Raw genomic sequence first — 25,129 nt, forward strand, 5'->3', positions numbered from 1 at the left:
GGATCTGTGTTCCCAATGGTAAGTGCCATTCTTAACTAGGTTTCAGTTACCAGCAGTTAACCCCACAAAACATGAAAAATGAACAGTATTTTTTCCTTTGTAACTTTTAAATTACCTTTATTATGGTGTATTGTCAGGATTTTTTATTGCTGTTCATTTCTATTGTACCTGATTTGTAAATTAAAGTCTATTGTTATTGTGTATGTACAGGAAAAAACTAAAGCAAGGCAGTACAGTCAGGTACAGTAGCTCTGTCCTAGGGCTCCAATGGGGACTTGGAAAGTGTCCCCATTGGTAAGTGGGAATACTGTATGTGTGCTGCCTGAAGGGAAAGCGACCCAGGCTTAGGTCTCTTTAATTTTGTACTTCTCCACAAGGCAGTACTAAGCTGGGGGCCAGAGCCATATCTGTCTCTGCCGAGGCAGGTGGCTGTGGCCCAGGTGAGAACTGAATTGGGCTCAGATTCTGAAACTGCCCCTTGAGCTGCAGTGTGCTGTTCACTGTTGCATCCTGAGGCCATTCACATTTACGATTACGCTGGCGATTACACGATCGCTGTGATTTTGGCTGATTGTTGTTTATTTGGATAAAAAGACAGTTTTATGTAGCTGAGACTGGTCTCAAACTCTCAGCCTTATTGCAACCTCTTAAATGCTAAGATCCCAGGCTTGTGCCATCATATCACACCTAGCAAAATGATGCTATGTGTGAACACGCTGTCATCTGGATAGAGTGGGCTGGGATGTAGCCGTTACTGGAGAGCAGTAGGTCTGGCCCAGTTCCTGGGCCAGGGTTGTACTCAGTACCAGATTGGAGAGCAGAAGTCTGAGTGCACTGCTGCTCTGGCCAGCTGGAGTCAGATTGTAGGGATTGTCTTTCGTTGAGGTGTGGGATGAGCTGGGACAGGTGTTAAGATAAGTAGAATACTGCATTATTAAAGGGTGAAGGGGTGTTACTGTATTCGTTTTAGTTTGCCAGCCTGGGCCATAGATGCTCTCACACACAGATGCTGGCAGAGCAGAGCACCAGAATGTCCTGATTCCATACAGATGGCTAGGTTGTGTATGACCTAGCTCAGCTCAGCTTTACTCTGTCTTAAGTTTTTGTTTCTTTGGAGACAGTTTCACTATGTAGCTCTTGGCTGGCTTGAGACTCTCTTGTAGACCAGGCAGTCTTCTTCAAAGATCTGCCTGTCTCAGTCTTCTGGGTGCTGGAATTAAAGGCGTGTACTAACTATCATTCCTTTTTGGTATTTATTTTATATCTGTGGTAGACATGTACCTTAGACCGCTTTCACAAGGTTATTAATTTTGATAACATGAGTCAAATTTTCCACATGTTAAATTGATTTATTTTGTACTTGAGGGATTTGGGGCAGCATATACTACAAGCGTGTGCGTAGAGGTCAGAGGACAAGTTTGGGGAGGGAGGCCTTGTTCTCACCTTGTGGGTCCTAGGGACTGAACTCAGGTCGTCAGTGCTAAGGCAGTACCTTTACCTGCTGAGCCATCTCAAGGGTGTTACTTAAGTTATTTGCACCTGATAAAGAATAATACTGAGAAATCTTTATTTTTAAAAGTTCTATTATTAAGAGCCTTTTCTCTCCTTTTTTATCCTTTAAGGTCTTGATTTCCTAAAGATGTCTTTCACTTGAAGAGTACAGACTTTCCCATTGGCGAAATAAGACGACCGTCAACATTGCCTCTTTCGACTCTCCTAAGGATGGTTGTCCCTTAGCTGTTGCCTGACATGGGCTGGGATCCTCTGCTCGTGTATTGAATTGTGACTTTCGAATGTGCAGGTTGTGTTAAGTACAAGGTGAACCTCTATGGGTAACGTCTGTGTTGGAGAAGCCATTTGTCAACCATGGTAAAACTTGCAAACCCACTTTACACAGAGTGGATTCTTGAAGCAGTGCAGAAAATCAAGAAGCAGAAGCAGCGGCCCTCTGAAGAGAGAATCTGCCATGCAGTCAGCACGTCCCATGGGTTGGATAAGAAAACAGTCTCGGAACAGCTGGAACTCAGTGTTCAGGATGGCTCCGTTCTCAAAGTCACCAACAAAGGCCTTGCTTCATATAAGGACCCGGACAATCCTGGGCGTTTTTCATCAGTTAAACCAGGCACTTTCCCCAAGCCAACCAAGGGGTCTAAAGGACCACCATGTAATGATCTACGCAATGTAGATTGGAATAAACTTTTAAAGAGAGCAATCGAAGGCCTTGAGGAGCCAAATGGCTCCTCCTTGAAGAACATCGAGAAGTATCTGAGAAGCCAGAGTGATCTTACAGGCACCACTAACCACCCAGCCTTTCAGCAGAGGTTGCGACTAGGGGCCAAGCGGGCTGTGAACAATGGGAGGTTACTGAAGGAAGGACCACAGTACAGGGTCAATAATGGGAGCTCAGATGGCAAAGGGGCGCCCCAGTACTCCAGTGCTTTTCCGTCCTCACTCCCTCCAGTCAGTCTTCTACCCCATGAGAAAGACCAGGTGAGTGAGCCCTGCGGTACTGATGCACAGGAGATACTACTGTCTTAGCTTCTGATTCCACTTAGGCCCTTCTCAGTCTATGGCCTGACCCTTTCAGCAAACATCTGTTTCCCAAAATATTTACATTACGGTTCATAACAGTAGCAAAATTATAGTTACGAAGTAGCAACAAAAATAATTTTATAGTTGCCTATATTAAAGGGTCACAGCATCAGGAAGGCTGAGAACCACCAATGTGGACGGAAGGTCTGAGTGGAGTTTGAAAAGATCAGTTGTTTCTGACTTGAAGCTGGCTTTTATATTTTTATATTAGGGTGTTTCTTAGCATGATTGTTTAAACATCATTTTATCATGTATTGAGGGTTTCTTCAGTGGCTAAGAGTTAACATAATATGCACATGACTTGTTTTATGTTGTAACTGCCTGGTAAGCTTGAATCTACCTTCTTCAAGCCCAAGAAAGGAGAGTGTGGGGTTTTCCTTCCCTTAATTGTAGAGAGAAAAACCTCCATACTTATTTTAATACTGATAATCGTTGCATATTGTGTAACCTAAATCCCTTCTGTTTAAAGCCATTTATTGTCAGTGGTCAGTGGGTGTGTAGGTGAATGTTTATTTTGCCTTGTTTGGTGTTTTTGTATATTTTTGTGTATGTGTGCACACATGCCTGCAAGCCACAGTGTACACGTGGAGATCTGGGGACAATTGCAGGTGTTTTTCCTTCCACTAGGTAGGTCCTGGAGATCAAACTCAGGTTGATAGGCTGGCAGCAAGCAACCACTGAGCTGGTTTGCTGGCCCAAGGCTTTATGTTATTTTTATAGCATTGAATGTATACAACAGAGTTTTGTTTTTTGCTGAGATTTTTAAGTCTTCAGTTGGGTATGATTTTCTTGGTTTTATTTTAAGCTTACTGAATTAATTCCCCAAAGTCATGCTGCAGTAGGACAGCAGATTGCAAATCAAGCCCTCCGGGTTCTGCATTCTTTCCCCATCTTCTGGTTAAGTGCACTCATTGGTAGCAGTTAACTTTACGTTATTGAACAGTGACATTGACCATTGTTAATAGTAAGCAATTGTACCTGTAAATTGCGTATTGAGAAGTATTGAGAGCCAGGTATTAGGCTCTGTGGGAAAGTGTCTGCCTGCTCCCACGACGAGGCCTGGATTTTGTCTCAGCTCCTATGAGAACCAAGTATTAGCAAAGCTGGTTTGCTTAGTGTTCTTCTGGTACAACAAGCTCATGAAATGGGCCCTGGTTTCCTTTTTGCTTTATTCCTCTGAAGCTGAGGAAGACCAGGTCTTCACACAGGTATTTGAAGTCTAGAATGGATTTCTTAACTGTGTTCATATCTTTTTGGTCTTCCACAACATTTATTTATTCATTGATTGTGGATGTATCAAAAATGAAGTAAACTATGAAATTTTCTTCATGACTCTCTTTAAAAAATTACAGAAAATGACTTATTTGAATTCCTGAACACAGCCATTTAGACACCTGTTTCTCCTTGAAAATTTTTTATTTTTTTAAATTAAAAAAAGTTTAAATTTTATTTAGAGACAGAGCTTCACTGTGAAGTTCTGGCTGTTCTGGGGCTCTATGTTTAGCGCAGACTGGTCTCAAACAGAGACTTGCCTGGTTTTGCTTGTGAGTGCTGAGGTGGAATTCTTGAAGGGAATCCAGAGCCATTTCTTCATAAGTTTGGTTATCTTTGTTTTTTATCCTCAGCCATGACAGAGTTGCATAATTATTAGGCGCATGGTCTCCTTTCAGGCACTGTGGCCAGTTTCATATCTTCATGAATAATTGTGTCCTCTGCAGGGAGGCATTTTCCGAGTCTGGAGAGGGCAAGACAGGTTCTCCAAAGCTCCTCTCCTTCTCTGCAACCTTGCTCATCATTTCTTGCTAGCCTTTTTTCTTCAGGCAGCATCTGTACAGAACTATTTTTAGTCTAAAGGAAAAATTCATGTTTAAAAGTGTCTAGGATCGAGAACTGAGACATTTATTGCTTAGCATGCAATTGCTGTTGCTTTTTCTAGGATGTAGATCTTTCAGCTTAGCACCATTATTTAGCAAGGAAAGCTGAGAAAACATGCTCCAGAATATTTAGTTGATAAAATTTGGGGATTAATTGTATCAAGTAATCATAAAAAGATTTTGCTGGTATTTTATCAGTGAGCAATCTAGCCTCAACCTAATATTAATATGTGCAACACACATATACATACAAACAAACGTTATTATTATTATTATTATTATTATTATTTTTTTTTTAGATAAAAATCTCAATATGTATGTAGCCCAGACTGTCTTGGAACTCACTAGCTAGCAGAGAGGCTTTTTTTTTTTTTTTTTTTTTTTTTTTTTGAGACAGGGTCTTACCCTATAGCAGCAGTGGCTGGCCTAGAACACTATTTATGTAGCTCAGGATGGCCTCAAACTTGCAGAAATCTGGGATTAAAGGTGTGATCACCATACCTGGCTTTCTTTTTAAATATTGGATGTCTTCCTCTATTGCTCGCAATAAAGTAATTTTTGAGACAGATCTTTTTCACTGGACTTGGAGCTCACTGATTTATTTGGCTATCTGGACTGCCCAGAGCTCCAGGGATCCTCCTTTCTCTCTGCCTTCTCAGAGCTAGGATTGCAAATGTGCATCCACTGTAGCCAGCCTTGTTTTACTAGAGTGCTGGGGATCTGAACTCAGATCCTTGTGCCTGTGAGGTGAGTACTTTACCCACTACACCATCTCTCCATTCCTAATTTCTTAAAAAAATATTAGGACAAGGTTTCACTTAGCTTCCCAGGCTGGCTTTGAATTTTGTCCCTTCTACCTTAGCCTCTGTAGTAGCTGGAATTTCAGGTATGTCTCCATGCTTGGCAGAATTTAGGATATGAATGGAGACTATTCCAGGATGATGCAGTCTTAACAACTATAGTTTGGTGGAATAGTCTTTTAAAGAAGCTGTTATTGTAATTACTTTTAAGAAGTTGAATGTCATTGTAAAAGAGAAAATAAAAATAGCAGCTAATGTATTGTAAGCGTAAATGCTGGCCTTTTCCAAGTAGTTCACACTTAGCTCCTGACTCATAGTTACTGGAAGGGAGGTAGATTAGTGTCCTACTTTTTGCAGATGGAAAACTGAGGAACAAAGCTTAAGCTTTTTGTTCAAGTTCAGTAGAACTGGTGAACAGTCAGGCTGAGAGTCCACTCCGATAGTTTTGAGTCCAGGGCTTGTTTGTTCTGGGCAGTGTCCTAGTCAGTCCCGGGGCTACTTTCTTCTTGTAGTTCCTCAGTCAGTCAGAAACAGTTTTCCCCCAGCAAATAGACTTCCAGCATTGGAAATTTGGTAGTCAGGATGAGCTTCTTACTTTTTTTTTTTCAAGCCAGTGCAATTTACAATATCATCAGACTTGAAATGCAGCGGGGAAGTGTGTGCCTCATTAGATTTACCGTCATCATCACTCCTGTGCGTGCTGTAGCGGGGAGCACAATGAAGGTTAGCACAGGAGGCCTCCTGCTTCCTGGAATGTAATTGCAGCACTTGTGAAACTCTGGAATTCAAATTGGGGATCACCATTCTCCCTTCTTAACACGTAATACTTGGTATTTATTTAAGAAAGCTTTCTCTGCTGAGATGATAGGGAAATGAATTAAACCACTGAAGATAAAACTTTATCTTTGACTCAGTGTGGGAACTCCTAAAGGATAGTATTAATGCTTCTCATTAAATCTGTAAAGCTCAATTAGGTCAGATTATGAGGACTTTGGAAAGTCAAATATTCTGAGAGACTTCAGTTATCACACTTTGTAGCAGTAAGATTCCATTTGCACATATGGGCTTTAGTATTTTTATACAATCAGTTTAGTCCAATTTTAAGCAGATTCCTTAGTATTTCACTTTATTGAGAGTATCATCCTAAATTATTGAATGTCAAATCTCGGTGTAAAGTAGGGGAACTCCAAATACATTATGTAGCCCAGGCTGGCCGAATTCTTCTGCCTCAGCCTCCCAAGTGCTAAGATCATGTGGTACTGCCATACCTGCCCCTCACTCTCCTTTTTGAAAGGTATGTGTTTGGGGCCGCTCTGGGCAGGGTTGTGTGTCAGTGTGAAGGATTCCCATGCATAGACACATTCCCATTCTATGTCAGATTCATTCACCAGACCACAAATGAGGACATTTTATTTTTAAATTGTCTTTACTGTTTTCTCTTCTCTAACCCCCTTATCCCTGTCATAACAGGACACCCTCCTCATCTTGTCTCTGGGAAGTTTTTAGTTGTTGGTACTTTGTGAAGGATTTCAATTAGAGTCCTGATATCTTATGTTGACTTCAGTCGATATCCTTTGTATTAAAGATTTCTTGTTTTCAAAGAATATTTAGCTATATGTATTCAACTGGAAGTTGGATAAACTTAAATATTATGAAATATGCTTTCCAAAATTCTCTGAATTTTGGCATTGACATGGAGAAAAGTCAGTTTTAGAATGGTGAAATCTGTTACAGCGTGAAAGATCAGGTGGATCAATGCTCACGTTTCCAAGGTCAGGGAAGCAAGCTTGTGGATCCTGTTGTTCCTGTAATTAAGCTCCAGAAGCTCTTCAGAAGGTTGCAGTGCTCCGGGGCAGCCTTTGCTGTTGGGCAGTACCAGTCCAGCCACCAACTCTGCACCAGAGCCCTCAGACTGCTCCAACTAGGCAGCCAGGTCAAGCAGAAGATGAAGTGAGTGACTGGGTCTTTCTATTGCACTTGAAGCATGACAGCTTGTTCTGCTTTTGAACTGTTATCAAGATAGAACTTGTCTAGGCTTCTCATGGTAGAGGAACAGCATCATGTCAGAAGGTTTGATTGTAAAGGGTGCGGTGAACATTCCTTGTAACTCTTTAGATCTTAGGTGTGTGTGATGCTTTTGATACCTTTCCCACAACACTAATTCTATCCTGAATGAGCACCAACTTTGAAGAATTTATACTTATATTCCCTATACTATACCTACATGACTTTTTAATGTCACACGCGCGCATGCACGCGCACACACACACACACACTCACATGTGTGTGCGTGTGCCTGTGTGTGTGTTGCTGTAATAGAAGACTAGAATAGAAGACCTTATGTTCATTAGGCAAATAATTCCTACTGAGCCATTTTCCTACTCTGTGATACTTTTAGTACCAAGAAAGTCAGTATTTTTAGCATTGAGGTTATTTTAACAGTTATGTGTTGTTTGCTGATTTATTCTGATTTTATCCTGAATGGCAAAGATTTTATTTTTTCTCCAGACTTCAGCAGATGATACACTTTAGATGTTCTCAAAATGGAAGTCTGAGTTGTTGTGTGGTTGTTTTTAAATCTATTTTATCTTTGTTATCGCCAACACATAGGAGATGTAATTGTTTTATCATTGAAGTGACAATTTTGCTTGTAAAAATCCATGATTTTGTTGTGTTTTTATACTTCATTTTTTAAAGTCTTGAACATTAAACTAGAGGAGATTTGGTAAAATTGTTTTCCAGTCACACAAAGATTTAAAATGTGAATCTGAAATCTTCTCAGGCCTTTCATCTCTCCTATCCATTAATATTTCACATAAACAGCAATTAGCTTACCAAATTAGAGTTAGCAAATGAGTCAGCCATGTAATTTGCTGATGACATTTTGTTAGCAGGGCCATGAGGAAAGTGTGTGTTTGTTTGCATGTGGGTGCTCTTGCTGCTTTCAGGTGGTGACAGGAAGTTAGTACATGGGCCTCAGAGAGAGAAGGATGGCCACACGGTGCACTGGTGCTTCTGCTCGGATGTGAGCCACTTTGCTGAGAAGTTGCCAGGGGTGGAAAACCGCCTGTTATTGTTGATCTTTATAGAAGTAAACATCATAGTTATTAGGCTATAGTGTAGTGCACAGTGTACATTTTTATTTTGTTTATGAAAGGTTGTGTTTTTGAGAGTGTGGAACGAGACAGACGAAAGTACTAGATGAAACGATGTTGAATTAAACCGAAGCTGGTCTCTACAAAGGTGCAGGGTAAACCCTAATCAGTGCTCCAAGGGAATCCGGGAAGGATCTGTGTTAATTTGACAAGTGGGTTTAAAATTCTTGAGCCGCTATTCTTCAGAAACCATCTTTGTTCATACATCCCTTTGCTAATTTGCTCCACTTTTGATCTTTGATAAACCAGCTGCAGTATTGTTTCATTAACAGACTTGACTGGTTAACAGATGTTTGATCTGGCTTGATTGTGTCCTCCCTATTAAAAACAGCATAGGCACTCACAGAAACCATGCTGGGCCTTTTTCTGTCCAGCTAGACTGGCAGTTCAAAAGAGCAACCTAATTTCATTTACAAGTTCAGTTTTTATTCCTTGGTGTTATTCTGGAAGGCATGTGACATTTAGCTCGTGTTCTCCCTCATCAGGAAGGCCTGCTGGTAGTCCTCCTTGGTGCTGCATCTCTTCTGTGCAGCCCTCACTTGGGGTTCTGTTGCTAAGCATCGTGCAGTCTTAGCATGCAGGGAAAGAGGGGTTGCGGAAGAGCTGATTGAGACATCATGGACTCTTGCACATTTCAAGGGAAGGAGTGGGAACAGTCTGGAGAATGTAGAGAATCTCTCCCACCTTCTTTGATGTCAGACAGCTGCCATATGGAGTGCAGGGAGAAGGAGGAGAGCCTGGGTCCAGGCTGCCTGTGATCTTCCCAGTGACTTGGGCTGGGAGCCAAAGGCTGTGGTTTCTGTAGTAGTTCCTGATGCGACCAGTCTTGTTTTTTTGTTCAGTTTCCTGCCGTGCTTGTGGCCTCTCCAGGCATAAATAGGAAGGATGAAGTTCAAAATAAGAGTGTTAAGCTTCTGGGGAACAAGAGAGACAGCAGAACAGAAGAAGGCACAAACTAAACCCAGTAACAAGGTTATCAAAGATGGCTCTGTCCTCATGGTTGACCTGTTTCTATGGAATTTTACTGTCATGTGTTTCTCTCTTATAACAAAACCAAACTTAGCTATTGAGCTTGAATTGTGAGTAAAACTGCAGCAAATATTACATGCTCGTGGAAGTGTGGAGGCTATCTGACGAACACCAGCTGGTCATCACATCCCAGGCAGTATGTGAGGGACCTGGGAAAGGGGGGCAGTGGAGGGGGAGCCAGGGCAGACCTTCTCCCTTACCTTTTTAAAATTAAAAAATTTTAATAATACAAATTTTAATAGCACAAATTTAAAAAATTGTGCTATCCGAATAATAAATGCCACATTCTTTCAACAACTGTTAGTACTGTACCTGTTTATTCTTTCTCTTCTACAGAGAAAGAGAAAATGAGTAAATGAATGTGCATGTGTATAATTTTTGAGCTTGCTGTGGTAGCTCAAGCCATTAATTCCGGCACTTGAGAGGCAGCGGAGGGTGGATCTGCATTCAAGTCCAGCCTGGTCTACAGAAGTGAGTTCAGGACTGCCTGGGCTTTATAGAGAATGACCCTGTTTCAAAACAAAACAAACCACAATAAAGAAACCAAACAAGCCGGGGGGGGGGGGGGGGGGGTGGTGGTGGTGGTGGCGCACGCCTTTAATCCCAGCACTTGGGAGGCAGAGGCAGGCGGATTTCTGAGTTCGAGGCCAGCCTGGTCTACAGAGTGAGTTCCAGGACAGCCAGGGCTACACAGAGAAACCCTGTCTCGAAAAACCAAAGAAAGAAAGAAAGAAAGAAAGAAAGAAAGAAAGAAAGAAAGAAAGGAAGAAAGAAAGGAAGGAAGGGGGAGGAGAGAGAAAGAGAGAGAGAGAGAGAGAGAGAGAGAGAGAGAGAGAGAGAGAGACCAAACAGAAAATAAGTTTCAATGAATTATTGGAACATAAATGGCAGACGGCATTATGTTACCTCCTTACACATTTAGTGAGGAGTGAAAACGGCCTCCTGTGTATGTAGATCAGTGCTGTCACTCACAAAAACACTTCAGAGGTGAAGCAGAGAGTTCGCCCGTAGTTGTATTTTCTCAAACGAGTCTTAATGTTATTTATTACTTGATTTAGGACTCGGCAAAGTTCACAAGTGGCATTTGGTCATCATGGCTCTTAGCAGAGAACAGCTTTTTTGCCAGTTTTCAAGGGTTGTCTTGTAGGATGTCTTGAGCTGATACTTTCACTGGAGATTTGAACACAGGGCCTCCCGAATGCTACACAAGCCCTGCACCACAGAGGCACATTTTCAGCTTCCAGATCTTCCGTTGTAGCAGCCCGCCTCCCCTTTTGCGATTAGTTAAGTGCTCAGTGCAGGCTTGAGGCCATGTGCCTAACCTTTCGCTCAGTGTGTTTGAATTTTCCATTGCTGCTTTGCTCACATAAACTTAGAGTTTGAAGCTTTGCAGCCTGTCATTCTTTTGTTGTGTGGTTGGGAAGTCTAACATGGTCAGATGGTTAAAGGATGACAGCAGCATAGCCTTCTAGCAGAGTCTTGTTTCCTCACTTTTGTTCCCAGCTCCTAGGCTGTTTATTTGGTTTGACTCATGGTTTCTGTCCTGTCTTTAATATCAGCAATGTGGTATCTCTGACCATTCCTCTATAGGTGCCTGGCTTTAAAGGATGCATGGGATTACGTTGGATGTAGCTGGTCAATACTGGCTAATTTTTCACACCAGCCTCCTTAGCTGGGAATGGTGGGGCATGACCATAATCCCAGCTGTCAAGAGGCCAAAGCCTGATTTATTCAAATCCAGGGCCAGCTTGGGCACTGTACTGAGACCCTGTCTCAAGCAAAGCAAAACAATAAATAGATAAAACCCACTCCTTTTAAAATTAAAAACCGAAGTGAAGTACTTAAGTCCTTTTTCCTATCTTCCAGGTCACCACGTAGACAAAGATGAAAGAGGCCCTGGGCCTTAAGTATGAGTGCGGTGGTGTGGCCATTGTGTGTCACCTGGTGCACAGTGCTTTACCTAACAGAATTTATAGCATGTCAGAGTATGCTTACATCAGGTCTGGAACTCCCAGAGATCCACCTGCCTCTCTCTCCAGAGTGCTGGGATCAGAGGTTCGGTGCTTTACGAGACTAAGCAATTTCAGAAGCATTTTATGTGTGTTTCAACCTCAAGCCCTCAGTTGAGGACCCTGAACAACTGTGTCTATGTTTCTTTTTGTTGTTGTTCTTGAGAAAAATTCAGAGATGTAAACAGCAAATAAAGGTGGATGTTGGGGAGGGGGCTCTAGACTTTGTGAAGGCTTTTCCTTCACAATGTAGCTGCATCTCCCCATTGTTGCCCTTAGCTGAAGTGCTTTGGAAATACCAAATGTTGCCAGTTGGCGAGGAATAACAACTATTTACTTATCAGCCTATCAGTGTGTGCTTTCCAGAGTTGATAAAAGCTGCGATCTTTCCATCTGATGAGGCCTGACCTTCTGAAACCTTCCAGTTTATCTCATTTTCCACAGCTACTGAGTAGAACACGATACCAACAATTACATCCACCTACCCCAAAGCGTTTATGCCAACTTATAAAATCACCTCGGTATTGGAAAATTGTATAGTATCTTGATTTCAATTTAGCATGGTATGTTGGTTAGCAATAAATCTTGCTAATGTATGAACACAAGCCTGCAGGCAGCTTGGAAAACACTGATCAGGTGCAAATTGTATGTATTTTGCAAGCATTTCAGAAATTCAGAGCAAAATGAAATAAATAGTTATAACTGAGAGCACCACTTTTTTTTCCTACTCTCGTGTATATCCTGTGAGAAAATTCTCAGTTCTCCCAAAGCTCATGGTTTGTGTGGGAAACCATTTTTAATTTTCCTATCTAGTCTGTGGCATTCAATGAAAGCAAACAGGCATGATTGAAAACAATGTGCAAATAATGCATACATGCTTGGTAGTTTACGTTGTGTTTGAAGATCATAGAAAACCATACAAGAAGATACTCATTTAAACACATTGTAATGTTCTTATGATTGAAAATAGATCTGGGTATAATAGCACACGTCTTTAATGCCGGTACTGGAGAGGCAGAGGCAGGCAGATCTCTTAAGTTTCAGCCCAGTCTGGCCTCCATAGCAAGTTCCAGGACAGCAAGGGCTACAAGGAAAAACAAACAAACAAGAAAGAAAGCTTACAAAGTAATTTTACCTTAACCCCAGTGGCTGTGAGAGCTGCTAAGTGGGTACATCTTACAGAAAAACAAACAGGCCAAAGAAGCCGGCCGACCTACCCCTGGGCATTGCTGGAGCAGGCACACTCTGGGTACTCAGACTGCCTGTGGTGCCTTTCCCACATTTTGCCTTAACCTCTTCATTTAGGTAAAATCAACAGAGGTCTGTCATCATAATGTGCACAGCACTGTGCCATGCCCTGTGGGAATTACAAAGAGAAGCCATTTTGGAATGGTAATTTAAACAGCTAGTTGAAACCTGTCAAGATGCACAGCAGGGACCCCTTCTCACGTGACTAATATGTTATGCTTCATTTTCAGAGTGATTGAAATTTTTTTATTTTCAATTTTTATCCATTAGTGTTCTGTATGTAGGTGATGTATGTGCCAGTACATGCATGCTACAGTACATTCATAGAGGTCAGAGTACAACTTTTAGGGGTTTAGTCCTCTCCACTGTAGGTTCTGGGCCTCAAACTCAGGCCATTTAGGTTTGCATGGCAAGTACTCTTTATCTGCTGAGCCATCTTGTTAGCTTTATTTTTAAATTTACTTTATTTTGATTTTAAGTCTATGAATGTTTTGTTTGTATATGTAAGTGTTCCACGCGCTTGCCCATAGAGGCTGAAAGAGAGAAGCATCAGATCCATGGAACTGGAATTACAGATGTTTGTGATCTGCCTTGTGGTGTTAGGAACTGATTCCAGGACCTCTACAAGAGTAGTGTGTGTTCTGAACTGCTGAATCATCTTCCCCCTGGATCCCTTGAGCTGGAATTACAAGCAGTTGTGAGCCTCCTGATACCAGGGTGCTGGGAACTGAATTTGGGTTTTCTGAAAGAGCAGCAAGCATTCTTAAGTGCTGAGTCTTCTCTCCAGTCCATGCTTAGAATTATTATTAATTAGGGATAGGTGTTGTTTAAAACCAATATAGACTTCCTGCAACGGCATCTGTGGATTGGTGGGTACACTGTAAACAGAAGAAGAGAGCTGAGGCCCAGGTTCATGGAGGCTAAGTGTCACTTTCATTGTATCTTAAGGAGGTGATGGATAAGACTGTCTATCTGCTGGCTCTAAATTTTTGTGGTTGTAATACCATGTAGAGGGAGGTAGAGGCAGGATGATAAGGCCAGTATCTCTTTTACAGAGGGCTTAAGGCTAGCCTGGGCTAAATGAAACCTTGTTAAAATAAAAATAAGAGACCCAGTAAGCTTGGCCTTATTGGCTTCAGAATCCTGTTTTAAGGATCTGAGTTACAATGAGCTGGAGTGGGGACTCAGTACTTGTTGCTCTTGTGGAAGACTTGGATTTGGTTTTCTAGCACCTGTTTGGTGGCTGACACCTGTAATTCCAGTTCCAGGGGATCTGACGCTCTCTTCCAACCTCTGAAGGCACCAGGTAAACATGTGGCATACAAACATATATACAGGCAAAACATTTATATACAAAAAATAAATTTATTAAAAAAAAATGAGTTACAGTTGTGTCATGTGGTATAGGCCTGATGTTTCAGCTACTTACGGGCCAGAGGCAGGGGATGTAAAGTTCAAATCTTATTGAGATCCCTCCCCCAAAAAGGTTAATTATAATGTGTGTGTGTGTGTAGATACCCACAGGATTATCCTCATGAGGTGTTGGATCCTCATGGAGGTGTATAATGGAGGTGATTACGAACCACACACTATGGATGCCTGGGAACTGAACTTTGAAAGGTCAGGAAGTGCTCTTAAACAGTAAACCATTTCTCTAGCCTGAGATTTTGTTAAGAGCTGTGTGTGTGTGTGTGTGTGTGTGTGTGTGTGTGTGTATAAAATCAATCATGGGGTACTATCACTCTCTACCCCCTAAAAACAGGAAAGAAATAGGGATTTAGAAAGTTTATAATTCAGTGCTTATAATTCAAAACAATGTTAGAATTGGAATGTTTAGCAAAGTTTAACACTTTCATTGTTTTTTTTTTTCCTATTATTATTTGTAGTATTATTTTGTTTTTTTGAGACAGGCTCTAATGCTGCCCAGGCTAACTTCATATAGCTGAGACTGACCTTGAATTCCTGGTTCTGTCTACCTCCTAAGTTCTGGGGACACGGGTGTACAACATCACACCCAACTCGTTTTTTTTTCATTCTTTAAAACTAGTTGATGCTTCCATTTTTTCTTCTGAGGGACTGAGTATAAATAGCTTGGTTACGGTAGAAAGCATCCTTAGCATGCACGGAACCTTCGGTGGGTTTTTTTGTGGGGGGGGGGTATTTTTTGTTTGTTTGTTTTTGAGACAGAGTTTCTCTGTGTAGCCTGGCTGTCCTGGAACTCATTCTGTAGTCCAGGCTGGCCTCGAACTCAGAAATCCACCTGCCTCTGCCTTCCAAGTGCTGGGATCAAAGGCGTGTGCCACCACTGCCCGGCAAAACCTTGGGTTTTACTTCTTCCCTTCATGACATACACCTTCCCACCAACCAATGCATTTTAAGAACTACCAATGGAAGCCAGATGGTGGTGACTTTAATCCCAGCAGTCAGGAAGCAGAGGCAGGTAAATCTCTGAGTTTGAGGCCAGCCTGGTCTACAGAACAAGTTTCAGGACAGGCAGGATTACTCAGAGAGTCTCTGGTAAAAACGAAAATCTCCACTAACTGTTAGTGACTGATGAATAAATGAATACTAAGAAGTAAGCACCTTAGTCTCATAGACGGCCAGTCATTTTCCCCAGAGGCAACAAATATTAACAATCCCTTATTTGATATTTTCTAAAGATACTCTGTACACATGTGGTTTTCCTTAAAAAAAAAAAAAAGACAGCTTTTCATGCATGTTTAATGGAGCAGGTGCTACTAGAGGTCAGAATAGAACCATATAAAGCAATGTGTGTTCTTTTTAATCAATAATATGCTCCTAGTGGATTGATGCCTCCCTCTGTCATTTTGTGAATGTTGGTGAATCCTTCATACACCCTGATGTGTAGGATGCATCCCTGAATTTAGTGGCCAGGTTAGAGGGCGTACAGTTTAAATTTAATTTTGTCTTTCTGCTGAGAAACAATCCCAACTCTTTTATGGCCTCCAAAGTTCATTTTGTACATAGTCCTGTTTTTCTGCAAGATAACGAGAAAAACAAATTCCACGTATTTTCCTCCAATGTTTTTCTGTTTTCACTTTTTATTATTGAGCTTTTGATCCATCTGGAGTTTATTTTACTCTAAGGAATGAGGTAGGAATCCAATTTTACTTTATTATCTTTTCAGATGGCAGCCCAGCTGTCCCATTACCATTCGTTGAATAATCTCTTTATTCTTCTGTATATGAAATTCCATCTTTATCCTAAACATGTGTGTTTGAGTGTTTTTAGACTCTGGGTTTAGTTCTTTGAATTGTCAGTGCATGTACCTGTACCACAGGGTTTTAGATACTGTAGCTTCATAATATGTTTTATTACCTGATAAGTAAGCCAGGCTTCTTTATTATTTTTTTTTCACAGTCTTCATGAATAATTACTTGTTTATTTTTCCCTGCCACTCCAAAAGGTCTTACTGATAATGTTAGTGTTTGACTGGTGAGCAAGTGCAATGTTGAAAGAGGGGGTATCTTTCCACTTTCTCTTTTCAATTATGGTATTCTTCCTGTAAGAAAGACCTTTTATTCTTGAGTCAGCATCAGGCGAGGTGTTGACCCTTGTCAAGGGTAAAGAGCAGCTCCTGAGTACCATGGCTTCAGTTCCTACTCTTACTGCATTATTTTGGAGCAAAACCCACACAGTGTTGTCATCTTGCCCATGTATTTAAGCGATAACCATTGTCATCATCCTTGTGGTCTTGAGTCTGAGAATGGAGCTATGTGGGTGGTATGTACTGACACGGACTTAACAAGTGCTGCTAAACAAATTCCTAGGTTTGAGTGTTTTCTTAGATAAGTCAGATCTTCCATTTCCTTTTCTTCCCCTCACCCCCATTCTTCTAATGGCTTTAAATTTTTATTTTTTTCAATTATTTAAGTTTTTGAGATAAGGTCTTACTATGTATCCCTGGATGACCTGGAACCATGCTCATAGAGATCCTTCTGCTTGCCTTCCAAATGCTGGGAATAAAGGCATGTGTAGCCTTTATTTGGTTTTAATTAAGTATGTTTGTGTGTGTATAGGCTATGTGTATTTTGAGTAATAGTGCCTGCAAAGACCAGAGGCATAGGATCCCATAGAGCTAGGGTTATAGGCACTGTTCCATGGGCACTGGTGACTGAGCTGGGGTAGCTTACACATGCACCCTTAACAACTGAGCCATGGATATAAAAAGCATAAACAACATTTAGGTAATAAATGTGTACAGGGGAACTTGGGCCAGAAACTAAGTTGATGGCATCAATGATAGTGTTCTTCAGTGTGGTGATGACATTTGTCATGTGGGTCTTTATCCCTGTGAGTTAGAAGAGGCCTCAAAGGGTTTCATACTGAAGTGCTAGGGTGTCTGAAGACTGTCAGGTGGTTCAGCAAACATCACAACATGAATAAATAATGGGTGTGAGCATAAGAAGTAAAGGTTTAACGATAAGAGGCAGAAATGTGAATAACTGATCCTAGTGAAGGTATATAGTGTCTCCTATGTATACTGCAACTAGGTTCTATAGCATTGGCAGTTTTTCTGCGCACTGGAAAGCAGGCGTAACTAGAATATGTGGCAGCTGATATGGCTCAGCAGGTAAAGAGGCACTCACTACCAAGCTTGGAGAAGAGTTTAGTACCTGGGATTCATATGATAAGAGAAGGGCAGAACTGACTCCTGTGAGTTAGCTTCCAACCTCTACACATGTTGAGGGTGCATGTGCGTGCACACATGCGCGTGTGCACACACACATACACACACACACACACACACACACACACACACACACACACACACTGAAAGAATTAAATTGTCTCACTGTCTTTACCTACAGAAAGATAAGTCTATATTGCTTTTATAATTACAATTCTTTATCCTAAATTGAAGGTAATTATATATGTTATTATTTAAGATATAGTATTGAATTACAATTGAGTATTGTTTGCCAAGGCTCTGAGCCTAAGGCCTACTCTCACAGATTATCAAGCAGCAAAGAGATGTTGAAGACACACTAACACCAGATTGAGGCTTTCACTGGGCAGTTGAGATTAGCTCACTTCATCTCGAGTTTCAGAGTATGTGGGACTCCACCAGGGATAAAGTCCCATACTTGGGGACACACTGCACGTCTAAGTCAGTAATGTTAGGAAAGGAAACTTCTATACCAAATGCAGTTTGTAGTGCCACTTTATCGCTTTGGTCTACATTGGATTGTTGTCATTGTTTGGAAATTTTGGTAACTATGGATAGATTATGTTTAGCTGAGTGCTGTCTTGATATGGAGATGTCATGTTGCAGCCTAAATTGATACTGGTCTCTTGCTTTGAAGTTGCTCTTGTGATTAGGTCTTTGATTATCTATCTTTCTAACACACACACACACTCGCAGACACACATACAAACTCCTATGCACACACTAAGTTCCTGCTGTTACTTGGAAGGCTCTTAAACAAAGACAAGATCCAGATCATGTCTGCCTTGAGCTTTGTTATCCTCATACAAGATGTAATTGAATAAAACATATTACCCATCTGGCCAGTAAACCTCAGTGGCAGTCAGAATAAATTACAAGTTTTTGGATCATGATAGCTTGAAATTTCTCGTCTGTCTGCCTGTCCGTCTGTCTTTCTTTCTTTCTCTCTCTCTCTCTCTCTCTCTCTCTCTCTCTCTCTCTCTCTCTCTCTGGTTCAGTTTCTTTTTAGCTGTTGCTAAGAGAAGTTTCATTGACACGAGGGACATGAGGACATGTCTGCATGCTGCCAGTTGTTTTATAGGCATTTGGCTCTGCCGCCTTGCAGATGGTAAGACTCTGGGTGGTGGGGAAATGTGTGCTGATTATCTTATTGAATTAAGGTAACCTTTTGTTGTCCACTGAATTCTACAGGCCAATTGGTCAGTGAGCAGCTGCTCGGGGTGGCTTGGTTTGGGGATTTGAGGAACACAAAGACCGTCTTAAAGGGTGGCCTTTCTAATCCAGGTATCCAACAAAGCAATGCTGAAAGCTTTCTTCTTCTGACACTGTTGATGTTCCCATGGAAGGGAGTGAGCAGCAACAATTTATTTTTTTAACTTTTGCTCAATTATACCGAATGATTAAAACTGACTTATTATTTTGACAAGTTCTAGAAAACTACTTTTTACCTAATGCAAGACAATGTGCTTTCATAATATTTGATGCCAGAAGCATCCTAATTTTGTGGCAGTCTGTGTCTGAAGATCATGGTGAAATAATGGGATTGTTTTTATTTTGAGTTTATTATCAACTATTCTAGAAACTCAAAGCTTGCTTTACTGTTGCCATCTGTCTCCAAATCCTAGCTGTATAACTTTGGGCTTGCGTTGTTTTGGTTTCAGTCTGTCACTTCTATATGGAGTCTGCTCAATCTGAAAACCATTGCAGGAGGCAGTGGCTGCTGCTGCTGCTGCTGCTGCTGCTGCTGCTGCTGCTGCTGCTGCTGCTGCTGCTCCTGCTCCTCCTCCTCCTCCTCCTCCTCCTCCTCCTCCTCCTCCTCCTCCGCCTCCTGCTTCTCCTCCGCCTCCTCCTCTTCTTTCTTCCTTTTTGAAACAAGGTCTTGCTTTATGGACCACACTGGCCTCAAACTGGAGATTCTCCTGTTTCAGCCTCCTAATGTTTGGGAAACCTCACTTTTTATGTAAAGGGATGTTGGTGTTACGGAATTGTATGGCTTACTTTCCTTCTAGGAGAATGTTTTTCAGATGGATCCTTTTGGTTCTTTAGAGCTCAGCATAGGTGACCGCACAGGAAATGAGATGGCCTGGTTGTTATCAGAGAGAAATCATTCTGTGGTGTTTGAGGACGAACATCCATCTATCACAGTTTGACCATTTCTTGTGCCTTAGGATGGTCCTCTGAATTGGAAGTCCACTTCATCCTTCAGATGTATCTGCTACTAGTGATCCTGTCTGCACATAGTTATTAAGCACACACTTTTCTGGGCTATGGATTTGGCCTCTTTTGTATATGCTTTTTTATTTTATTCTCATAACTTTGAGATAGGTCTTATTAGCTCTGTGTTAAAGACAAGAAAACATCTCCCTAGGGTGGTTCAGAAGCTGCCCGATATCACATGCTAATTAGGGCTGGGCATCTGGAGTCCAGGGCGTGCTCTCAGTGCAAGGCTTGTATGTCACACTGCCCTGCTGCTGGGTTAACATCAGCCTCGTTACCAGACCACATTGTTGGACTCAAACTAAGCTCTCCTTTAGAACTTCAGAATCTGCATCCATGCTAATCTTATTGATGGTGAAAACAATATCACATATAAGTGTGTGCGCACGCATGTGTGTGCATGCATGCAAGGTGGGCATACAGAGGTCAGAGGCAGTCTCAGGTGTTGGTCTTCGCCTTCCGATTTTTTTAAGACAATCTTTTGTGTTAATTGCTTTGTATGCCAGGCTCCCTAGCCAACAGGCCCTGGGTAGTCTTGAATCTCTTCCTTCCATCTCACCTCACTGTAGGAGCCTGGAGGTGACAGCCATGTGCTAAGCACTACCATACCTGCTCTACATGGGGTTTGGAGGACCCAAATGCTTGGACTACAAATCTTTTACCCAGTGAGCCATTTCCAAAGCCCTGAAGAATTCTTTTTTATCCCAAATATTTTTATTTTTGTCTATTCTTTTACATATTTTCCTATACACATGTTCTTTGCATAACTACTTACAGCCAGAGAATACATGAGCTAATGAGCATGATGTGTTTTGTGCAAAAATTACCATGGTGGGCTGGAGAGATGGCTTAATGGTTGAGAGCATTGACTGCTCTGTCAGAGGTCCTGAGTTCAATTCCCAGCAACCACATGGTGGCTCACAACCATCTGTGACAGGATCTGATGCCCTCTTCTGGTGTGTCTGAAGACAGCTAGAGTATACTCATATAAATAAAAGAAAAGAAAAAATAAATTTCCATGGCCTTTTATAACCATTTTCTATTTTCTTTTTCTTTTTTCTTTCTTTCTTTCTTTCTTTCTTTCTTTCTTTCTTTCTTTCTTTTTTCTTTTCTTTTTTTTTTTTTTTTTTTTGTGGTTTTTCGAGACAGGGTTTTGCTGTGTAGCCCTGGCTGTCCTGGAACTCACTCTGTAGACCAGGCTGGCCTCGAACTCAGAAATCCACCTGCTTCTGCCTCCCAAGTGCTGGGATTAAAGTCGTGTGCCACCACCGCCCGGCCCATTTTCTATTCTCAATGTCACTTTTGGGGGGTGGAGAAATGGCTCAGTGGTTGAGAGAACTGGATGCTCTTCCAGAGGCCCTGGGTTGGATTCCTAGCACCCATGTGGAGGTTCACAAGTATCTTGTAACTACAGTTCCAGGGTCTCTGATGCTCTCTTCTAGCTGCCACTGCCACCAGACACACATATGGTGAACAGATACACATGCTGGCAAACAATCTACTGACATAAAATAAACATTTTTTTAAAAAGTCATTTTTCTTGTTTTCGGATGTAGCTTCTCATGTAGCCCATTCTAACCTTGAATTCTTGAAACTCCTGGTTCTTTTAGCCACATCTGAGAATACAGAGGAGTTCTCTAAAGGGCATCAGGTTCTGTTAATAAGGCCAGTAACATACTATATAGTCTGCCCTTACATACCCATGTGTCTGATTATTTTGCCATTTAAACCTCTTCTTCCATGAAGAAAAGAACTTGGCCACCTCTCTTGCACGAATGCAAGTTGTTGTGTTACTTGCTGGCTTATTTAGAAACAGCTTGACACATTTTTGTCAAACTTGAATGGTTTTTGGAGGTTGTATTTAGGGTGATCAGAAGACGTATGTCATGTTTTCTGATATGCTGTCAGAGTTAATGTACAGAGATTTTAAACATGAGGCCTGAAATTGAAATTACCAAGGGCTGACTTTGGTTTGCATGTTAGAATTGGTAATGTTTCAATTTGTCTCCTCTATGTCTTAATTAGGATGAGTGGCAGAGTCTTCAGAGCTCAGTGGTGCCTCTCCATCTGATAACAGCCACTTGTAAATTGATCCATTTAATAGTTTTCATTTTGTTTAAGATCAATTGTTTGTTGAAAGTGATACTTTCAGTTGCTGTTGTCTTTTCTCTTTTGCTGGGAATGGAACCATACACGCTAGGTAGCCGTTCTATTCTGAGTCCTCATTCCCCAGCCCTCAAAGTGGTTGTTTTGAACTTGAGAGGAAAGTTGAGCTTTTGAGCTCACAAACAAGTGGATGTCAGGGGTGATTGTCTTTCAGTCCTGCTCCTGTTCACCTGTGCAGGCTTGCTCTGTGCGCAGTCCTCCCGTGCTCCTTCTGAGGGCCTCACCTTTCCCTTCACTCAGAGCCTCTCATCCTTCCCCTGCGTGTACTATTCCTGTAATGCTCCATACAGCAGAGTAAACGTTTGCAAGGAACTCCATGTTCTGGAACCTGTGCTGTACGGAAGTAATTAAGCCATGCTGCAGGTGCCAATAAATGGCCCTCACCAAACACACTGTTGTAGAGAAGCTGACACTAAAGTTAGCTAGGGCCGCAGTCCTCAGGCAGCCACACAGCACATGGCCTTTGTGTCCTAGCAAAACTTTGGATGCCATCTTTGGAAGTCTCCAAGCCTCCAGTAATTTCAGCTTCTCTGAGCAGCTGTAGCATCATGTTCTTTATGGTGTATATTGCTCATTGGTCCAGTTTAGTGGGCCTTGACTTTCTAGGCTGGTTGTGAACTCCATGGCACTAGAAACTCTGTGACTGATCTTTTTTTTTTTTTTTTTAAATCTGTTATCCACATTGCTTACCAGTATGCTTTGTGGGTACATAAGACATATTTAATTAGATTTTTTTTTTTTTTAAAAAAGTTTCATTTTATCTTGTGTATGAGTGTTTTGCCCACATACATATATTCATATACATATAAATATATCCACACATGCATACACACACACACACACACACACACATATATATATATATATATATATATATATATATATATATATTTTTATACACATATACATACACCACATATGTACCTGGTGCCCAATGATGTCAGAAGAAGGTATCTAAGGTATCTGATCTCTTGAAGCTGGTGTTATAGGCCATCTTTAGCCTTTAAGGTGGGTGTTGGCAACTGGAACTCTGGCCTTTTTAAATAAAGAACAACAAGTGCTCCTAACTGCTGAGTCATCTCTCCAGCTCCTGTTTCATTTAGTGTTTAAAAGTAACTTGCAGAGTTGAAAAGGCCTACTAGGTCGGGTGTTAAGTCTGTGTTTTGTGAGGAATTCCCACAACTGGCCTTGTAGCCTGTGTTCCTAACTCTAGGGTGGAGCTCCTGTGCCCCCAAAGCAGCACATGTTGTCTTTAGAGACAACTAGGGTGTTGATTTGAGTCTACAGTAGCTGATAGAGAATGGGAAGGGGGCCCAATCTGGACTTGTCACTTGGTTGGTGTTACAGAAGACTATTTCCTGATGCTTATCTGAGCACCTGGTTCACTTCCTCCTTACATCCACATAGATTCAAGAGCCCGTTGTCCTTTCTTGCTAAAAGAACTGCCACCCACTGACTGTTAGGACATCCTGTCCTCTCAAATGAGCCAAGGTGGGGGGTGGATTGGCATTATCCCCACTGGCCTAAAAGGAAATTGAGTCCTGGAGGCAGTCAAGGCCACACACACACACACACACACATGTGGGTCAGAGTCAGATTGTGTTTCTGACACCAGATCTAGCCTTTCTGTTTAACTCTAGGCTTTCTCTTTAGGGTTGAGGCTCTCTCTCTTTTCCCAGCATTTTGAAGTTCTTTATTATAGCATGCTAAGAAACCGATTCTTATTAATCTTGGCATCTCCCATAGCATTTACTTGAGGGTGAGCGTTAGACTTGATGTATGACCATACTGTCTTGTCCTGTGGAAAAGGGAGTTCACCGACTCCACCTGCCAGTGTTGAATCTGTAACATGAAGTCATTTCAGTGGCCATCCCCACTCCCTGCCCCTTCATTTTATTCTTCCTCATTTAGGCATGATGAGCTTCTATTCTGAACCATGTGGATTTCATAGAATTGACATTCAGGATGTGACTGATGACATGAAGGAAATCAGTGGGGTGAGAAATGCTTCAAAATCTCAAACTGAACTGGTAGGATATATACAAATATTCCAACCCCCTCTCCAAACAAACAAACAAACAAACAAACAAAAACTATTAAGTTTGAAAACTCCTGGGCCCATGCATTTTCTCTGCAGCAGCAAGTACTCACTCTGTAATGGGGAAATTGCAAAATTTTGGAATATTAGATAATGTATTTCATTTATGGAATGGATATTTGATGCCCAGAGCTTGATGATCCATTTTTTTAACTTTCGTTTTTATTTTTTTTGAGATTATATTTTAATTACAACATTTATTCCTTTCCTTCCTCTGAATCTTCCCACACAACTTTACCTCTCTCCTTTAAATTTATGGCCTCTTTTCATTGGTTGATAGTGTGCATCGGTATATGTATTTATATATACATATATCCCCAAATATAACCTGTTAAATCCATATAATGTTACTTGTATGTATATTTCTAGGGTTGTTTGGTACTAGACAACTAATTGGTATCTGACCATCTTTTTAAGAGGGATTAATTAAGACATTAGTCTTTGCAACTTAATCTCAAATGGAAGGCAGGACAGAGGATGGGAGAAAGGTAGAAGGGAAAAGCCAGAAGCATAGATGATTGTCATGGTAGACTTGCAACTTTTTACATTTCAACTTTTTCCTAAATAAAGCTTTTTGCTATTTTTGAGCTAGGCTTTGACTGCAAACTTAGAGTCCTCTTGTTTTGCTCTTTCTTAACTTCCATAATCATGGAATTACAGCCATGTACTACCAAACCTTGTTTGTGGGGTACTTTGTATCAAACAAACCCAAGATGTCATGTATGCTAGGTGAACACTCTCCCGAGTGAGTTGCATCCTCTTTAAGTTGCCTTCTAAAATTGGAAAGCCACATACAGGTTTATCATAGAAGAAATCTCTATTGTCATATCCTGCAGTCCTGGAAGTAAATGACAAGCTAGATGGGGTGGGTGACTGCTGTTGACTGTAATGTGTTGTCTTTCTTCAGTGATTTTTCTCAATTGTGTTCCAGTCCATGTTGGTTTTATTATCAGCAAGTACAGAATAGCAGATGGGGAGAGTTACTGAAGTTATCTTGAGAGGTTACTTCTCTGTGCAAAACATATATTGTTTGTGCATGATTTTATTTTAAGTCAATCTTGTTTGTATAGAGTAGTATTCAGGTTTATTAAAATTTATTAGAAGGGACAGAGATTTCCCATACCCATCAAATGTACTGCCTCCCTTAATTGGTTTGTTACTGGTAAGCCAAAATGGAGACCTCATTACTGCCTGAAGTCCATAGTTGCCATTAGTCTTCGGTTTGGTGCTGTATGTTCTGTAGGTAGGAGT

At 41.3% G+C, this 25,129-nt stretch overlaps 1 protein-coding gene across 5 annotated transcripts in view; it reads left to right on the forward strand.

Moving 5' to 3' along the window:
• Kat6b (lysine acetyltransferase 6B) overlaps positions 1-25,129 on the forward strand; it is a 178,574-nt gene that overhangs the window by 15,162 nt on the left and 138,283 nt on the right. For all 5 annotated transcript variants that reach the window (XM_034497409.2, XM_034497408.2, XM_034497410.2 and 2 more), the window contains exon 2: positions 1,623-2,490. In XM_034497409.2, the coding sequence (XP_034353300.1) occupies positions 1,867-2,490 (624 nt within the window). In that variant the 5' untranslated portion in view covers positions 1,623-1,866. The remainder of the gene's footprint in view (positions 1-1,622; positions 2,491-25,129) is intronic.

The sequence above is a fragment of the Arvicanthis niloticus genome, chromosome 3 (genome assembly GCF_011762505.2).
Source record: "Arvicanthis niloticus isolate mArvNil1 chromosome 3, mArvNil1.pat.X, whole genome shotgun sequence".
Lineage (NCBI taxonomy): Eukaryota > Metazoa > Chordata > Mammalia > Rodentia > Muridae > Arvicanthis > Arvicanthis niloticus.